General features: G+C 36.9%; 1 protein-coding gene across 1 annotated transcript in view; it reads right to left on the bottom strand.

Moving 5' to 3' along the window:
• Positions 1–14,226, bottom strand: part of LOC137006126 (otoferlin) — a 35,918-nt gene extending 21,692 nt beyond the window's left edge. The window contains exons 1-17 of the mRNA XM_067366626.1: positions 14,178–14,226; positions 13,838–13,940; positions 13,624–13,678; positions 10,498–10,629; positions 10,276–10,338; positions 9,633–9,717; positions 9,388–9,547; positions 8,768–8,954; positions 6,929–7,115; positions 6,095–6,318; positions 5,664–5,772; positions 4,511–4,688; positions 4,309–4,429; positions 3,677–3,777; positions 1,918–2,008; positions 1,708–1,824; positions 1,466–1,618 (exon numbers count right to left, since the gene is read on the bottom strand). Of these exons, the coding sequence (XP_067222727.1) occupies positions 1,466–1,618; positions 1,708–1,824; positions 1,918–2,008; positions 3,677–3,777; positions 4,309–4,429; positions 4,511–4,688; positions 5,664–5,772; positions 6,095–6,318; positions 6,929–7,115; positions 8,768–8,954; positions 9,388–9,547; positions 9,633–9,717; positions 10,276–10,338; positions 10,498–10,629; positions 13,624–13,678; positions 13,838–13,940; positions 14,178–14,226 (2,115 nt within the window). The remainder of the gene's footprint in view (positions 1–1,465; positions 1,619–1,707; positions 1,825–1,917; positions 2,009–3,676; positions 3,778–4,308; positions 4,430–4,510; positions 4,689–5,663; positions 5,773–6,094; positions 6,319–6,928; positions 7,116–8,767; positions 8,955–9,387; positions 9,548–9,632; positions 9,718–10,275; positions 10,339–10,497; positions 10,630–13,623; positions 13,679–13,837; positions 13,941–14,177) is intronic.
• Positions 14,227–14,573: the final 347 nt, after the last annotated feature.

Here is a 14,573-nt window from a genome sequence, read left to right as displayed (position 1 = left end):
TGTTGTTTTCCTTTTACATTTAAATGGCTTGTTTTATGTTGCCTTTTTTTATGGAAGCTTGTTTCCGCCACAGAATAAAAAAAAATAAAATAAATAAGGTAATTGCAACTTTTTATTGCACAATTCCAAGTTTATATCTCACAATTCTCACAGATTTTTCATTAAGAATTGTGAGACATAAACTCACAATTGAGTCAGAATCCCAATTCTGAAAAACAAGGTCAGAATTGCGAGAAATAAAGTCACAGTTCTGACTTTTTCCAATCAATTGCAATATTATAAACCGCAATTCTAACTTTTTTTGTTTTTGTTATAAAGTCAGAATCTCAATTCTGAGAATAAAGTCAGAATTAGTAATAGTCTAATTAGAAATAGTTCCAATTGCGAGTTATAAAGTCTGATAAAAAGAAATATTAAAGGGGACCTATCATGCCTCTTTTACAAGGTGTCTCCAGAATGTGTTTGTGAAGTTTCAGCTCAAAATCCCCCACAGATCATTTATTATAGCTTGTCAAATTTGCCCCTATTTGTGTGTGAGCAAAAACACGCCGTTTTTGTGTGTGTCCCTTTAAATGCAAATGAGCTCCACTTTCCAGAAGAGGGTGGAGCTTTAACAGCTCAACAACAACAAAGCTGGAGAATCTCAAGCAGCCAAAATGAGGATTGTCAGTAACGGTGTTCAGCCTTACATTGTTCGAACCGGAGTCGACATTGATGGAGAGACTCAGGAAGAAGTTACAACTTTTAGACGTTTCTGAATGGTTAGTGGATAAATTGATGTAGTTGCTGTGGAGTTGATTCAACTCATCCACTAGCATGTGCCGTCATGTTCATCTTTTGTGTTGAACTGACCCTCGTTTGTGAAGCAGTCCGGCTTAAAATGACGGCATGACAACAACACTCTACTACAACAACTCTTCCTCTTCTCTAAAGCAGCCCAACATGGCCCCGCCCCCTTTGTTGGGTGTTCTTGGGGGCGGGGTTTATGCAAATTTTAGGGTTTGTGATGTCACACTCACTTAATGATCAGAAATCTTATTGCAAGTACACTCGAGTCGCTAGTTTGTAACATTTGAATTCTTCAGAAGGATCTACAGAGCGGCAGCAGCTCACATAGACGGGAACATCACAAGCTTTAACACTCTTTACCTCATTTCACTCGTATCAGTTGTTAAAGAATAATACCGTGCATCATATTTATTCATTATTAGCTCACTGTGATTGAACAGGACACGTTTCTGATCACCTGATTCCTGTTGTAATGCAATCAAACACTGATACGTTCATCAAAAGCTGTTTCGGCAGCTTAGCTTCAATAGGGGAGTGAGTCTTGAGTTGTTTTTCTTATAATACATGAAGGAAAACTGGATTACCCATGATATGGCCCCTTTCAGGATAAGTGTTCTGGCATAATAATGTGGTAACTACAGTTTTTAAGACATGTTCAGAGCACATTCATACCAACCTTAAAAAAGATTGTCTGGACCTTCCCACAGTCCTTTCCGGTTTCTTCCTCGACAGAAGAGAAGAGGATGTCTTTGGAGGGAACGCGGGCATATGCAATGCGTTTGCTGTTGCTTATCATCCATATGTAAATATCTGGAACGCTATGTTGTGGCTATGACGAAAAACCAAAAGAATTTACATTAATATTTTTACTGTGATTTTCAATTCATCTATATGCCCATATAACATTTTGTGCACAACCTCATCGGACAAGAATCTCAGCTTGTGGAGAAAGTTTTGTGCAAGTTTTATTTTGTCTTTCACGTTGCTTTTCTTCACTTGTGACCGCATGGTCTTTGCTTGCTGGCCCATATTTTCCTGTCAGCAACAGACATAAAAAAAGCCATCAGAGTCATATTTTAACATTAGTTATTAATAGCATTTATTTGTAACAGCTGCTGAGTGTTTTACCAGTTCCTGCATGCATAATTTCACCCTCTCCCTGTCCAGTTTAGTCTTCCCGGCCTGATTCTGGTCATTGTTTGCCAAAGTTACAAAGGTACTGAAAGAGATATGAAATTCACTATTAATGTATCCTTCCTCTAGAGATATCAAAAATTGTGCAATGATAAAGTTTTGTGAAAATATAACAGTTGTTCTCAGGAAACGTTATCAGGTGCCGTTTGTGCCTCAAAATTTCAGGATTTCATTTAAAAATGTACCAAAGAAAACCACAAGTAAGCCCTACTGTATATGTAAAAATATGGGGAGGCAATTTCCTCAATATAGCTGACCCAAGATTTGTGGTCAACAAATATGGGTTTTCCAATGGCCAATCATAAATATGTGGTTAAAGCCATGCAAAGTACTATTAGTTATTTATTTTTATTCAACATTTCGTTCTGGTTCTCAAATCTGATTGGCTAAGTGGTCTTTCCAGCCATCCACCCCCTTGCTCTTATGTAGATAGTAGTTAAACATGATGTATAATTCATTTTGGGTGTCTCAAACCGGGGCAATCTTTGATTTTAATCTATTACTTGTTCCAGAGCTAATAGATTTGGCTTATGGGCTATATTAAGTTTCATAACTTTATTTACATTGAAATTAAATCCTGTACTAACTAAAGCGCTGCTTTTGTACGTTTGACTGAACTGTTTTCTTGTGTTTATTTCCTATTTTACTTCTTATATTGTTATAATGGCTATTGTTAATTTAAATATTATTGTTCAGTAAATTATATTTTATATAAATAACACCGTATTTTTTGGTATTGAGAAAGAATTTGTGATTTCGACTTCAGTGAAAGTTTCATTAATACGCCATTGGATGGATGATGGCAAAGACTGTCTTTATGAGCGAGTCAGTCAGTAGCAAAGACTTTTATATTGAAATGGACTGAAACAAGGAAACAATGACATTGTTTTTACTTTAAACATCTTACGAGACTCAACCGACAAATGCACTGACTAGCGCTATCATGGGAAATCCTCTTAAATGTTAAAAGGACAAAGACAAAGATATCGCTTTCCTCAGTGGACATTCAAACTTATTTTGTGATTATGAATATAAGATTGACCTGAAGAATATCATCTAGATGCAGGTAAAGTACTCATTCAGGCAATCTCTCTCCCATAATACTCTAAATATTACAATGAGTTTCAATGAAGAGACTCAATGCTCTTTCATTAGTTCTGAAGTGACGTTTTAGAATTAGTAACGGATCTTGGGCTCAACTGTTAAACTGTCAACTTGAGATCTGAATCCATGGTGGAAGGAAGTAGTTCCTCACAAAAGAGTTTTTAAAGACAATTTAAAACGTGTTTTCAACCCAAGCCGTCAAACTGACGTCATCAGAGAAGAAACGCCATTCCAGATCGGAAGCAGATTTTGATTAAAGATTACCATGACAAACTATTTTTTTTTTTTCTGTGTAACTTGCACAGATTAATTGTTCACCACAAGACTAGTAATATGCACTAACAAAGTAAATAGGATCAATTTTGATTTCATGATGACTTTAAATCTCTTGACAAACTAAAAGATGTAAATGGCATTTGTATATATTAAAAATAAAATATATAGATTGTACTGAATGTCAGCTTGCTTATTTTGCTCAAGATAAGAATTTATTAAGTCCACATGTCACAGGAATGAAGCACAAATGACACCATTTCCAGAGAGCAACTTATAACTGGCTCATGATCTGCAGAAAAACATGTTTGCTAACCTGCAGCCGTTGCTGAGCTCCTCCAGGACTCCTCTGAGTCTGCGCTCAGGATAGGCCTTCTCTGTTTTGATGATCTCCTGCACATCATTTAACCCTTCTTCCTACAAAATGATACAGAGCAAGGCTGCAATGTAAACGTATGGATGTATTTCCACAGATTAACTGTAACCAGGATTATTATTATATATTACAATGAAAATTAGATTTAAGGCAAGACACCACAGGCAAAACCATTGTTTTTTTCATGCACTGGTCAAGTTTGAGATTTTGCTTCCATAACATGTCTTCCTTAAGACTAGTGGAAATAAAACATATAAAAAAAATACACATTTAAATGTTTATTTAATTACACTGTCTATTTTAATCTATAGATTTCAATTTATACACATTATGAAACTTATTGCATATTTATTTAGTGTCTAATTTGCATTTAAACATATTTCAGAAAAATTGGAATACAAAACTATTTTATTTATGCACGTATGAAAGTATGGTGATATTAATTAGTTAAATTAGTTAAGTTAAATATTTTTAGTCTTTTAGAAGCTTGCCTTAAGATTAAAATAAAAGTAAAAACAGTAAAAATATCAATATTTCAGCCACTAATATAACCCATATTCATTGTTTTTTACCAATTTGTCTGCAATGTTGTCCATGATGTTTGCATTATAAAGCCGTCTTCTTTGGTCCTGCCACCAGCTCTTGATATAGATGCAGGGCTTCCTCTCAAAGTAGGGGAGGTGGAAATAATTTCTGCAGAATAAATAAATGAATTTGCAGCAAAAGGCAAAATAAAATAGATGAGTTTTGGATTAGCAGGATCAGTGACTAAACCTGTCGGTGATGACTGGTTTCATTGGAGGGGTGGAGGAAACTGAAGAGATGTCTTCACCATCATCCATCTCCTCGTCACTCGAGCCCTGAATGAGCTCCGACTCTTCATCGCCATCGCCACCCTTCTTCTTCTTTGTTTTTGGCTTGGTTGGAGTATCAAGGTCACTGCCGTAGTTTCCTTGAGTTGAGACGATAGTTTAAAGAGGTAGGTATCTGACACATTTCCCAGATTCATTTCATTACTTGCATAAAGGTGAAGTGTATCATTTCTGTGCCACAAAAAATTATGATTGTTTTCAAACAGGTTTCCCACTCCAAAACTCAGAATCCACCATGGTGCGAGCGCAACTGGCTTTTAAAGGGAATGAGAAATGAGACTCTGATTGGTTTATTGCACATTATGCCCAAAATACACCCATGACTCATTAAGAGAATAGGTACAACCCTTTTGAACCATGCACCTGGCGCGTCAAAAAATTTTCCATCATTAAACTAGCAAAAGAGGATTTGGACATGCCCTAAGAGGATAAAAAAGGGCCCTAGATATCAAGACAAACTTATTGTTCTTAGTTTCTCCCTATTAACATGGTCAATATTTCTCACGAGTAAATAAGTGACTAGATATGATAGTTTTGGATGATATTTGGTAACATTTCCATTAACATTCCAAATCTGTTTATAAGCTGGATGAACAACAATGCATATATTTAGTTTGTCTTAGTTAGTGCCAATTAATGCTCTTTGCATGTAAACAATTTTATTCATGAGTTTGAATTTGTTTTGAATAAACCAAAACATAAAGATTGTTTCATTCATATTGACTATAAACTGCATAAACTAAATTTCGTTTAAATAATTAATACCTTTTTAATTCTACTTTCTGTTTAATTCTGCATCCTGTTTACTTGCTCAATTCAGTAACATTCAGAACGGTAGTCAACTCTGACTGCAGATTATTGCAATAGCTATTCCTGTAGCTCAATGAGTAGATAAAGGCGCTAGCAACGTCAAGGTCCTGGGTTTGATTCCTAGGGAATACATTAACTGATAAAGTATAGACCTTCAATTCAGTGTAATTCGCTTCAGAAAAAAGCATCTGCCAAATTCATACATATAACTTTAAAGGCGGATAACTAGTCTACCATAGATTTACCTATTGTAACCTCAAAGTTGATGGGTTTGTCTCCAATCTTCCTGTCAATCATAGTGGCCTCAAGGAAACATCCATAGAGGAAGAATTCCTCAATTTTTCCTGTGGCATTCTAGATATAAGCAACAAACAATTGATTAAATAATGTTTTGTGCATATGAGGGCCTTCCTAAGATTAGACAAAAAAAAAAAAAAAGTCATTGTGCTCATAAATAATTCTGGAGGAATTGTGAAACTTTTCTCCGAATGATTAATTTTTAACAGCAAGTCACATGCAGAATGAAGCCTAACTTTGGCTGTGCAGATGATTATCTTGCACACAAAGAACTACTATGAGTATTACTGCTAAATGAATAATGAAGGGAGATAAATAAAGACAATTAATTATTCACTGTAATTGGCCTGTTGAACCTCCCCGTCAGTGGATCACTTACATCTGAGATGTTGGATATCCCCTCCACCTGTACCTCAGTGGAGGTCATTACTTCAGGAGAGGAGGTGTCCAGTATCTCTACAGCCAGACTGATCAGCAGACGAGCCCGGAACGACACCCCTTCGCCTTGTCCTTCATTCAGGTCCTGGTACTCATCCATGAGCGTGTAACTGCGTGTGGAACCGTACATGTTGACCCAAGCCGGGCCCAGAGTTGGAAGAAAGCCTACGAATGGAAGCAGGATTAATATTTCCTTCTTTGACCTCTTGATCAATAACATTCAATTACTTTTCTAGATGATAGTCAAGTCACTTTTTGTATAGTCAGTTCAATAACTAGATTAGAATTCATCAATTATAAAATGAGTTCAGTTTAGTTGTAAAGCAGCTCTATTATTCAGTTCAATCCAGATCAATGTTGATTCAGTTCAGTTCAATTATGAAACTAATTCGATTCAGCTACACTGCAAAAAGTGGTAACCTGCAACTGTTATCAATAGATGTTTTTTTTTACTTGATTTAACCTATAAGAATCCATTTTGTTGGTATAAATTAATGTATTTAGGTTGATTCAGCAATATTAAATAATATTTTGGCTCGAATAAAACCAGTTATATTTTTTTGTTACAGTTGTACAGAAAACAATAGTTTTATTATTTAGCTCAATACAGTTTTGTTCTCATCCGATAGTGTCAGTGTTTTTACTGCATTACAATAATTTTATAATGATCTTGAACGGCAGTGTAGTGATGGCTTCTGTGATTGAGCATCTGAAGCAAAATGTAATAAGGCAGACAAAGGAAATATTATTTTGCAGACTTCTGCTGACTTGTTACCTTTGTCTCCATCATTAGCAATCTTCCGCAGGTCAATGAAGTGCGTTCCGATGGCCACATCGTTCACTTTATCTGAATCGCGGATCTGGAGTTTCATTCTCCGGCACAGTGGTGGAAACTGCTCAGTGAAAACGATCTGCTCATTCCAGATCGGCTCATAGCTGCTCTTCTGAATTGAAGTTTTTCCCTGCATTGAGGACAGATTAAAATATCAGTTCTTATGTCTGCATCACCTGTGTCCACCTGGCCCAATAAAGACCCCATGAAATTGAGTTTTGTAACTGTCTGTTAGATTTGATGTCATCTAAATATCAGTGTACTTTTAAAAGTTAGGTTTTAGCCAATATGCACAATTAAAATGTAGACTACATTTTAATTGTGCATATTGGCTAAAACCTAACTTTCTCTCAAAGGACAGTGGACCAATGATACTGATGCCTGCCCTTGTGAAAAGAAGTAAAAGGAGTGTTTTTGTCCCACTTAAGTAGGACTTAAGTACATTTTTATATGTAATTTCATAATTACTTTTATTGTCTTTGAAATTTGGTTAAAGCAAAAATGTCAAATGTACTCTCAAATATTTATGGTAAACTAAAATATACTTTAATGTAATTTCTATTGAAACTTGTGGCATGTATTTACACATTTATAAAGATGAAGTTGCAAGTTAGTACATTTAAAATATATTAACTTTGGTAACACTAAAATTTACAGTTGCACTTTATTTTACAGTACGTGCACTTACATGTATTTACAGTGTACTTACCTAAGAAAGTACTGGGTAATATAAGGTAACTACATTGGTTAAGGTTAGGTTTAAGGGTTAGTACCTAGTTATTACCGTTATTGCAATTACTATAATAAGTACATAGTATGTACATGGGGAACAGGACTGTAAAATAATGGGTAACACTTTATTTTACAGTGCTGTAGTTACACATTACTACATGTAATTATTAAAGTAATAACAGTAAATTATGCATAATTACAAGTAACTAACCCTAAACCAAACCCTAACCCTAACTGTAACTCTATAGTAAGTACATGTAGTTAATTAATTGTACTCTGTACTTGTTTGAGTAATTACAATGTAACTATGGCACTGTAAAATAAAGTGTTACCAAATTACAATGTCCTTGTTACACATTAAATGATGCATAATTACATGCAACCAATCCTAAACTAAACCCCAATCCTAATCCTAACCCTATAGGTACATGCATTTAATTATTACTTGGTACCTAAATGTTTAATTACACTGTACATCATGTAATTATAAAATAAAGTGTAACCTTAACTTTAAATGTAGTCAAATAACACATTATACAGTTAAAATTATAACCAATTTCTTTACATGTGCTTTAGTATGTTAGTCAACACATCCAAATAAGTGTACTTATTTAAAGCATGACAAAATATTATTAAAACACAACGATTTAAAATGTACTTTCAATTAAAACTTTTTACATTACTACAAAGTGCACTTTTTAAAAGTGAATTTAAGTGTGTTATGAAACAGTCATGAAAGTGTACTCTCTTCACATACACTTAAGTGGCCTTTATTTCATTAATATTATATTATCTGCTAGTACAGTTTTATACTTTTACGATCTGAAGTACACTACAAGTGCAGATTCAGTACAATTAAGTGTACTTCTTTTGTCACAAGGGTCATTTTGAACTAGGTTGTTGTTCAATCAAATGTTCTCTAGAATAAGAATATCCCTCCCTCTAATACCACCTGACTAACAAGAAGGACATAGTGAATCAGCTGTGATGGAAAAAATACAGAATTTAATGTGTGTATATACACTGTATATTAATAAGAATTCTGCCCACCTTCTGTCCTGCAAATAGCACTTGGACATAAGGATCGACCAAGTCCTTATTTTCTCCGATGAAAGCTTTTTTGACATTTGCCATAATGCTGGTGTTCATTTTGGGTAACCCCTCGGCTCTGTATACTTTGACATAAAATCTTGCCCACTGCCGCTCAGCTGGGACGTCTTCCGGCAACAGAAGGTTTCTGGAACAAGAAGAGAAATTAATAAAAGAAGTGATATGCATTTCTGCAAATAGAATTGCCTTTAAATTTACTGTTATATGGAAATATCTGGGAGACCTCTGCATTTTTATCGTGTATGACAGATATAATACTATACTAAACTTGTATTTCACATTTCCTGCAGAAATTGTGAATGGTGAAAAAGTCACTGCCACGATTGCCAGGGCATTGCTAAGGTTTTCTGAACGTTTTTCACCACTGATGGCCAAAGCTGAATTAAATTGAATACAAATGTATGTTTAAAATGCAGTAAATTTTTAGTTCATAGGACTGTCCAAACAAGTTGGGAATACTGGAGTTTAGAGTCTGTTCAGTGTAAGAAACAGTAACAGTGATGCTAGCCTTAGAAAACAACACTAATAATAACATTAACAACTTAGGATAGGGTGTTTACCCCTCAATGTCATCCTCATCTCTTTCATTTGCTTTGTGTGGAGTTTTGATTGTGTCACCCTTTGCAACAACTGCGATGTCACACTTGACGTAACCTTTGCATCCTGCAGTGATGTCATCAGGATCACATAAAGTGGCCCATTTGTGGAAGAATTGATGTTCTGTAAAGGAAAAACAAAAATGCTGAAAATCTGTAGTCTTTACTGAAATTGAGAGCTTCATATAGAAACATGTAAAACCAGTTACCAGGTTGTGAATATACTGTGCCCACATCAAGCTTGAAGCTCCCAACCAGTGTGCCACTTCGCAAAAGATTCTTGGAGTGAATAACCTGAAAGGACACATTATTTTGAAACAGTTTAAAACAAGTTTAAAATGAAGCTTAATGCTAAACTAAAAATATCAACTTTTTTTCAAAAAGCTCACCCTTGTGAAAAAGAAGTGTGCTTAATTGTATTGAAGGTGCACTTGTAGTGTACTTCAGATCTTAGAAGTATGTTTGTTTGTTTCCGGGATTTCGGTGATGAATGCTTTGTAAGCAAGTCCCAGTTCGGCACTGGATTTGCAGATCGCGGGTGGTGAGTAAAGCGGCATGTCTGTGTTTTGTTGGCAATTGGTGCGCAAATGCATATAATGTAAACAACATTAATGTTTTTGTTCCCTTTTTATTTATAATGATGTTGCAGCTAGCAGACGATCTCTATGCAAAAGCTCTAACATGAGATTGGCAGAAACTGTGTGATACCCCCCCTTTAAATTTGTCTTGTTTAGTTTTCAGTCTTTTTTTTTTTTTTTGTCACCATTTTGCTTGAGTTCTAGTCTTTCATTTGTTGTCTTTTCACAAGGTGAGGCTTTAACTACCCTATAACTGTTATTCTACGATACTTACTGATATTTTCAGGATCTTGTCAAACATGACATCAGGAGGAACGTGGAAGTCGAAAACGAAATACTACAAAAAAGTATGCATATAATATAATGTTTTAGTATGAATTTTCTCAAAACATTTAATTTACAATGCTAAGATAACCATTACAGTTCAGTAGACTGTTACAAACCAATTATTGCTTTAGTCATTAAATTTCCACTGGACAATATTACAATCCCATACCTCATTGTAGTAAGGGCAGTTGGTCGACTCCTTCATTGAAGTGTATTTTTTATCATCACCAATTTCCACACACACCACTGGATCCATGTTCAACCCCACCAGCTGTCTAGCCTCAATAACAGTGACACTAACCTGGAAAGTGGGGCAAAACACAAATTTACAAAATACTGTATGTGGTATATCGTATCTACATATACAATGGCCCCAAATCACCACAATTAGAAACATGCAAAATATTAAAGCAAGTATCTGTATCTGCGGGTGTAGTATATCACTTTTTTTTTTAAATCACATTAACTATATACCTATTCCACTAATGCTTCACCAATGCAAAAATCACACAATATTGACTTCCTTCATTTTCAGCACTACATCTATTGTTTTAGCATTTCAAATCGAACAAACTTCTCTTTATTTACAATAAATGCCCCTGCTTTGATATGCTTTGATATCTAATGCAATGACATGCAGTTTCCTTTTAAAAGAATTTGCGCTGCGTCAGAGTAGTGATGCTATGGGAACACCTCTGCATGTTTGTGTCTTGAAGCATGTGTGAAATCAGTAGAAGGCTTCAGCTAAGAGGTGATGCCTCTGAGGGCAGCCCCCTCTGTAGGGCTCACACCTCATCATACGGTGCCTGCTTCGCCTCAGTGCCCTCAGGGGATTGTTCTGCCTACCCTGCCATCCTTGGTGCATCAGGGCACAGTGGTTTCCAGTGACTTCGGTTGTCAGTGTCTACCTGAAGATGTTGCACCACTGACTCCCTCCCTCCGAGGAGGGTTATAGAGGAGTCAGTTCGGTTGTTCTTTGTTCTTTGTGGTATTTCTTTGTTAAAAAAAAAATGAAGGGTGTTGCATTCCATTTTTAGATCTTCGGGCCAAACCTGTCATCGCAGAACGCTTACATCAGATGCCCTCATGGGCTGGAGAGTGATCCTAGAGGGTCGCTCAACACAAAGTTCGTGGAGGGGTCTCTCGTGGCACATAATTACTCCTGTGGGCTCAGGGCAAACTCCTCTCCCTGAGGTGCAGTGTAAATCCCTGGGCACCAGAATTAGGGAGCAGACATCTTGTTGAGGCAGGGGCTAAGGCCCAATGTGGTGGAGTTGATCTGGAAGGAGTTTGACCAGGTGGAAGAAACAACCCAATGTCTGCTCTGGTTCTCCTTCATGCATCCCGCTGGGGTTGGATGCCATGGTACAGACATGGCCGAGACTACGTCTGTATGCTTTTCCCCCAATCGCAGGAGTTCTAGAGAGGGTTCCTCAGGACAGAGTTCCTAGTAGCCTCGTTCTGGCCAGCCTGAGTGTGGTTCACTTATCTGATGTCTCTCCTCAATGGCTCAACCTGGGAGATTCCTATTAGGAGGGACCTTCTATCTCAGGCAGGGGGCACAATCCTTCACCCCCACCTAAATCTGTAGAAACTTTGGGTCTAGCCCCTGAGGGGGACCAGTTCCTAAACTCTCGTCTCAACTGAGGTTGTTTCCACATTTGAAAGCTCCCTTCATGAGGACACTATTTGCCTTGAAGTGGACAGTCTTCACTTTGTGGTGCGGAAATCACCAGTTGGACCCAGTTAACTGGAGTTCCTTCAGGATTGGTTCTCCGCAGGGCTCCACTCTAAAGGTGTACATGGAGGCCATAGCTGTTTACCACATACTTTTGGATGGTGAGTCATTGGGAAGACACCTTCTTTTCCTACATGGTGCCATGAGATTGAGGCCTGCAATCCATGTAAAAGTCACGGCTTGGTATTTGAGCTGGGGAGCGATCCTAGAGGGAACACAAAGTCCGTGGAGGGGGTCATCATCTCTCTTGGCACATAAATCCTCCTGTGGCAAGCTGCTCTCCCTGAGGGCAGTGTACATCCCTGGGCACCAGAATCATTTCTGCACGATCAATAACCTTGCAAGCCTTTTGTCCTCCTCCATTTCAGATGTCGGACCATCGCAGAACGCTTACATCAGACGCCCTCATGGGCTGGAGAGTGATCCTAGAGGGTCGCTCAACACAAAGTTTGTGGAGGGGTCTCTCGTGGCACCCTCTTAATTTGCTGAATTTTTTGTGCCTAGTGAGAGCACTAGATGTGTATGTCCACAAAGCTGCTCCGTGGAGAAAATCTAATCAGCTGTTTGTGTGTTTTGGGTCGCCTAGGAAGGATTCTCCAGCAACCAAGCAAACTATGAGTAAGTGGATAGTCGATGCTATTTTTCCTGCTTATGAGGTGTGCCTTCACCTATGGCTGTCAGGGCACAGAAGTATGGGGGCTTCTAATGCTTTATGGTTAGAAGTATCCCTGCAGAAAGTGTGTGATGCGGTGGGTTGGTCATCGTCACACACATTCGTGAGGTTTTATGACCTGGATATTGACTCCACACTGGGATCCCGGGAGCTCATGTCTTAGTTGTCCTCAAATCATTCTCACTAGACAGGCACTTGTTAATATGGTGGAGAGGGTATTAATGTCCCTTTTGTGTTGCTACTCCAATACAGTGTGGGTTCCCTCGAAAGGAAACAGCTCAGGTTACGACTGTAACCATGGTTCCCTGAGAAGGGAATGAAGTGCAGCCACACTTCCTGCATAGCTGTGACCGACAAGCTTCGGCCTATAAGAAACTGCAATTGTTTGGCCCAGGAGCAATTTATAGAGCTTTCTGGTCATGATGTCACACGATGTTCAAGACGCAAACATGCAGCAGTGTTCCCATTGTGATGATACTCCAACCCATCACCTCGCTCTCTTTTCAGGGAACCATGGTTACAGTTGTAATCTAAGACGATATTTGGGTAACACTTTATTCTGATGGTCCCCTTTAGACATTCTACTTCTACTACGTCAACTAACTCTCCTTAGAGTATTAGTAGACTGTGTGCTAAATATCTGCTAACACTTTATTTAAATGGTCCCCCAACAGACATTCTACTGATTATGAGTAACTTTGCAAGTATAACAGTCTACTAATGCTCAACTAATACACTAATGAGTTAGATGACCTGTTGGTGCTACATTACTTATAGTTGACAGAATGTATAAAGGGGACAAAATAAATTGTAACTGACATTTGTAAGAGTGGCTAATTGGGTGTTTGATGAGATTTATTTATTTCTCTTTCTGTTTTACATACTTGGAAATCCATTGGTCTCCCAGCACTAGGTTCAATCTTGATGTCAGGCTTTGATCTAAAATATTTAGAGCATTTTTGGATGAAGAAAATACAGTGTTGATTGACCTACTACATTAGAATATACTAATATATCATGTTAGAACATATCATAAATAATATATAAATGTAATGTAGAATATCATATTTGATATTTATGTGAATAATTTTTGGTCACCTCTTATTGGAGACATTGGTCGTGACAGCAGTGACTGATGCTAGTGAGATGGTATCCGGGTCTGGCATCCTCATATCCTCGGTCTCAAGAATGGCCGGCTCATCTTAACAAGTCAAACATGATGAAATGTCATTATGAACAACACTATGGGTTTTTTTTTTTTGTTTTTTTTTTACTGCATTCACACATAAAATGCTTAGTATAATCTATTAAATATAATCCTATTAAAATATTATATAATGATATCAATATATACATTATCCACTATAAATAACACTTAAATAATAATGTTAAAGAATTCATGATAATTTTAACATTTTCAGTTGATAAAAGCTTTCACCTTGACCTTTGCCATCTTCCTTGGAGGCACGATGTTTGCTACGCTTCATTGTTATGAATTTGAGTTATCCTCTGGATATATGATCGTATTGAACATAAGAAATGGAAAATAAAAGTTAAACATCTGTCATAAACATCTTAAATGTAACGTTAATCTCTTTGTGTTGCTTTATTCTCTCATGCATTCCATTTCGATTTAACTTACAACAGCAATAACCAGGTCATTTGCCTTCAGTAATTCAATAAAGTTGATTACCCCAACTAACCCATCAATATTTAGCAGATACATGAGGAATTTAATGTTTTTAAAACAAACAATGAAAATGCTGAATGTTGAAAATTAGCAAGAAAGACAGAAAGAACAACAACGGTTATTACCAACTACACATTCAACTCT

This window comes from Chanodichthys erythropterus, chromosome 18 (genome assembly GCF_024489055.1).
Source record: "Chanodichthys erythropterus isolate Z2021 chromosome 18, ASM2448905v1, whole genome shotgun sequence".
NCBI classification, from domain to species: Eukaryota; Metazoa; Chordata; class Actinopteri; order Cypriniformes; family Xenocyprididae; genus Chanodichthys; species Chanodichthys erythropterus.
The sequence above is the reverse complement of the archived record's forward strand: the minus strand, read 5'-3'. Positions and strand labels throughout refer to the sequence as shown.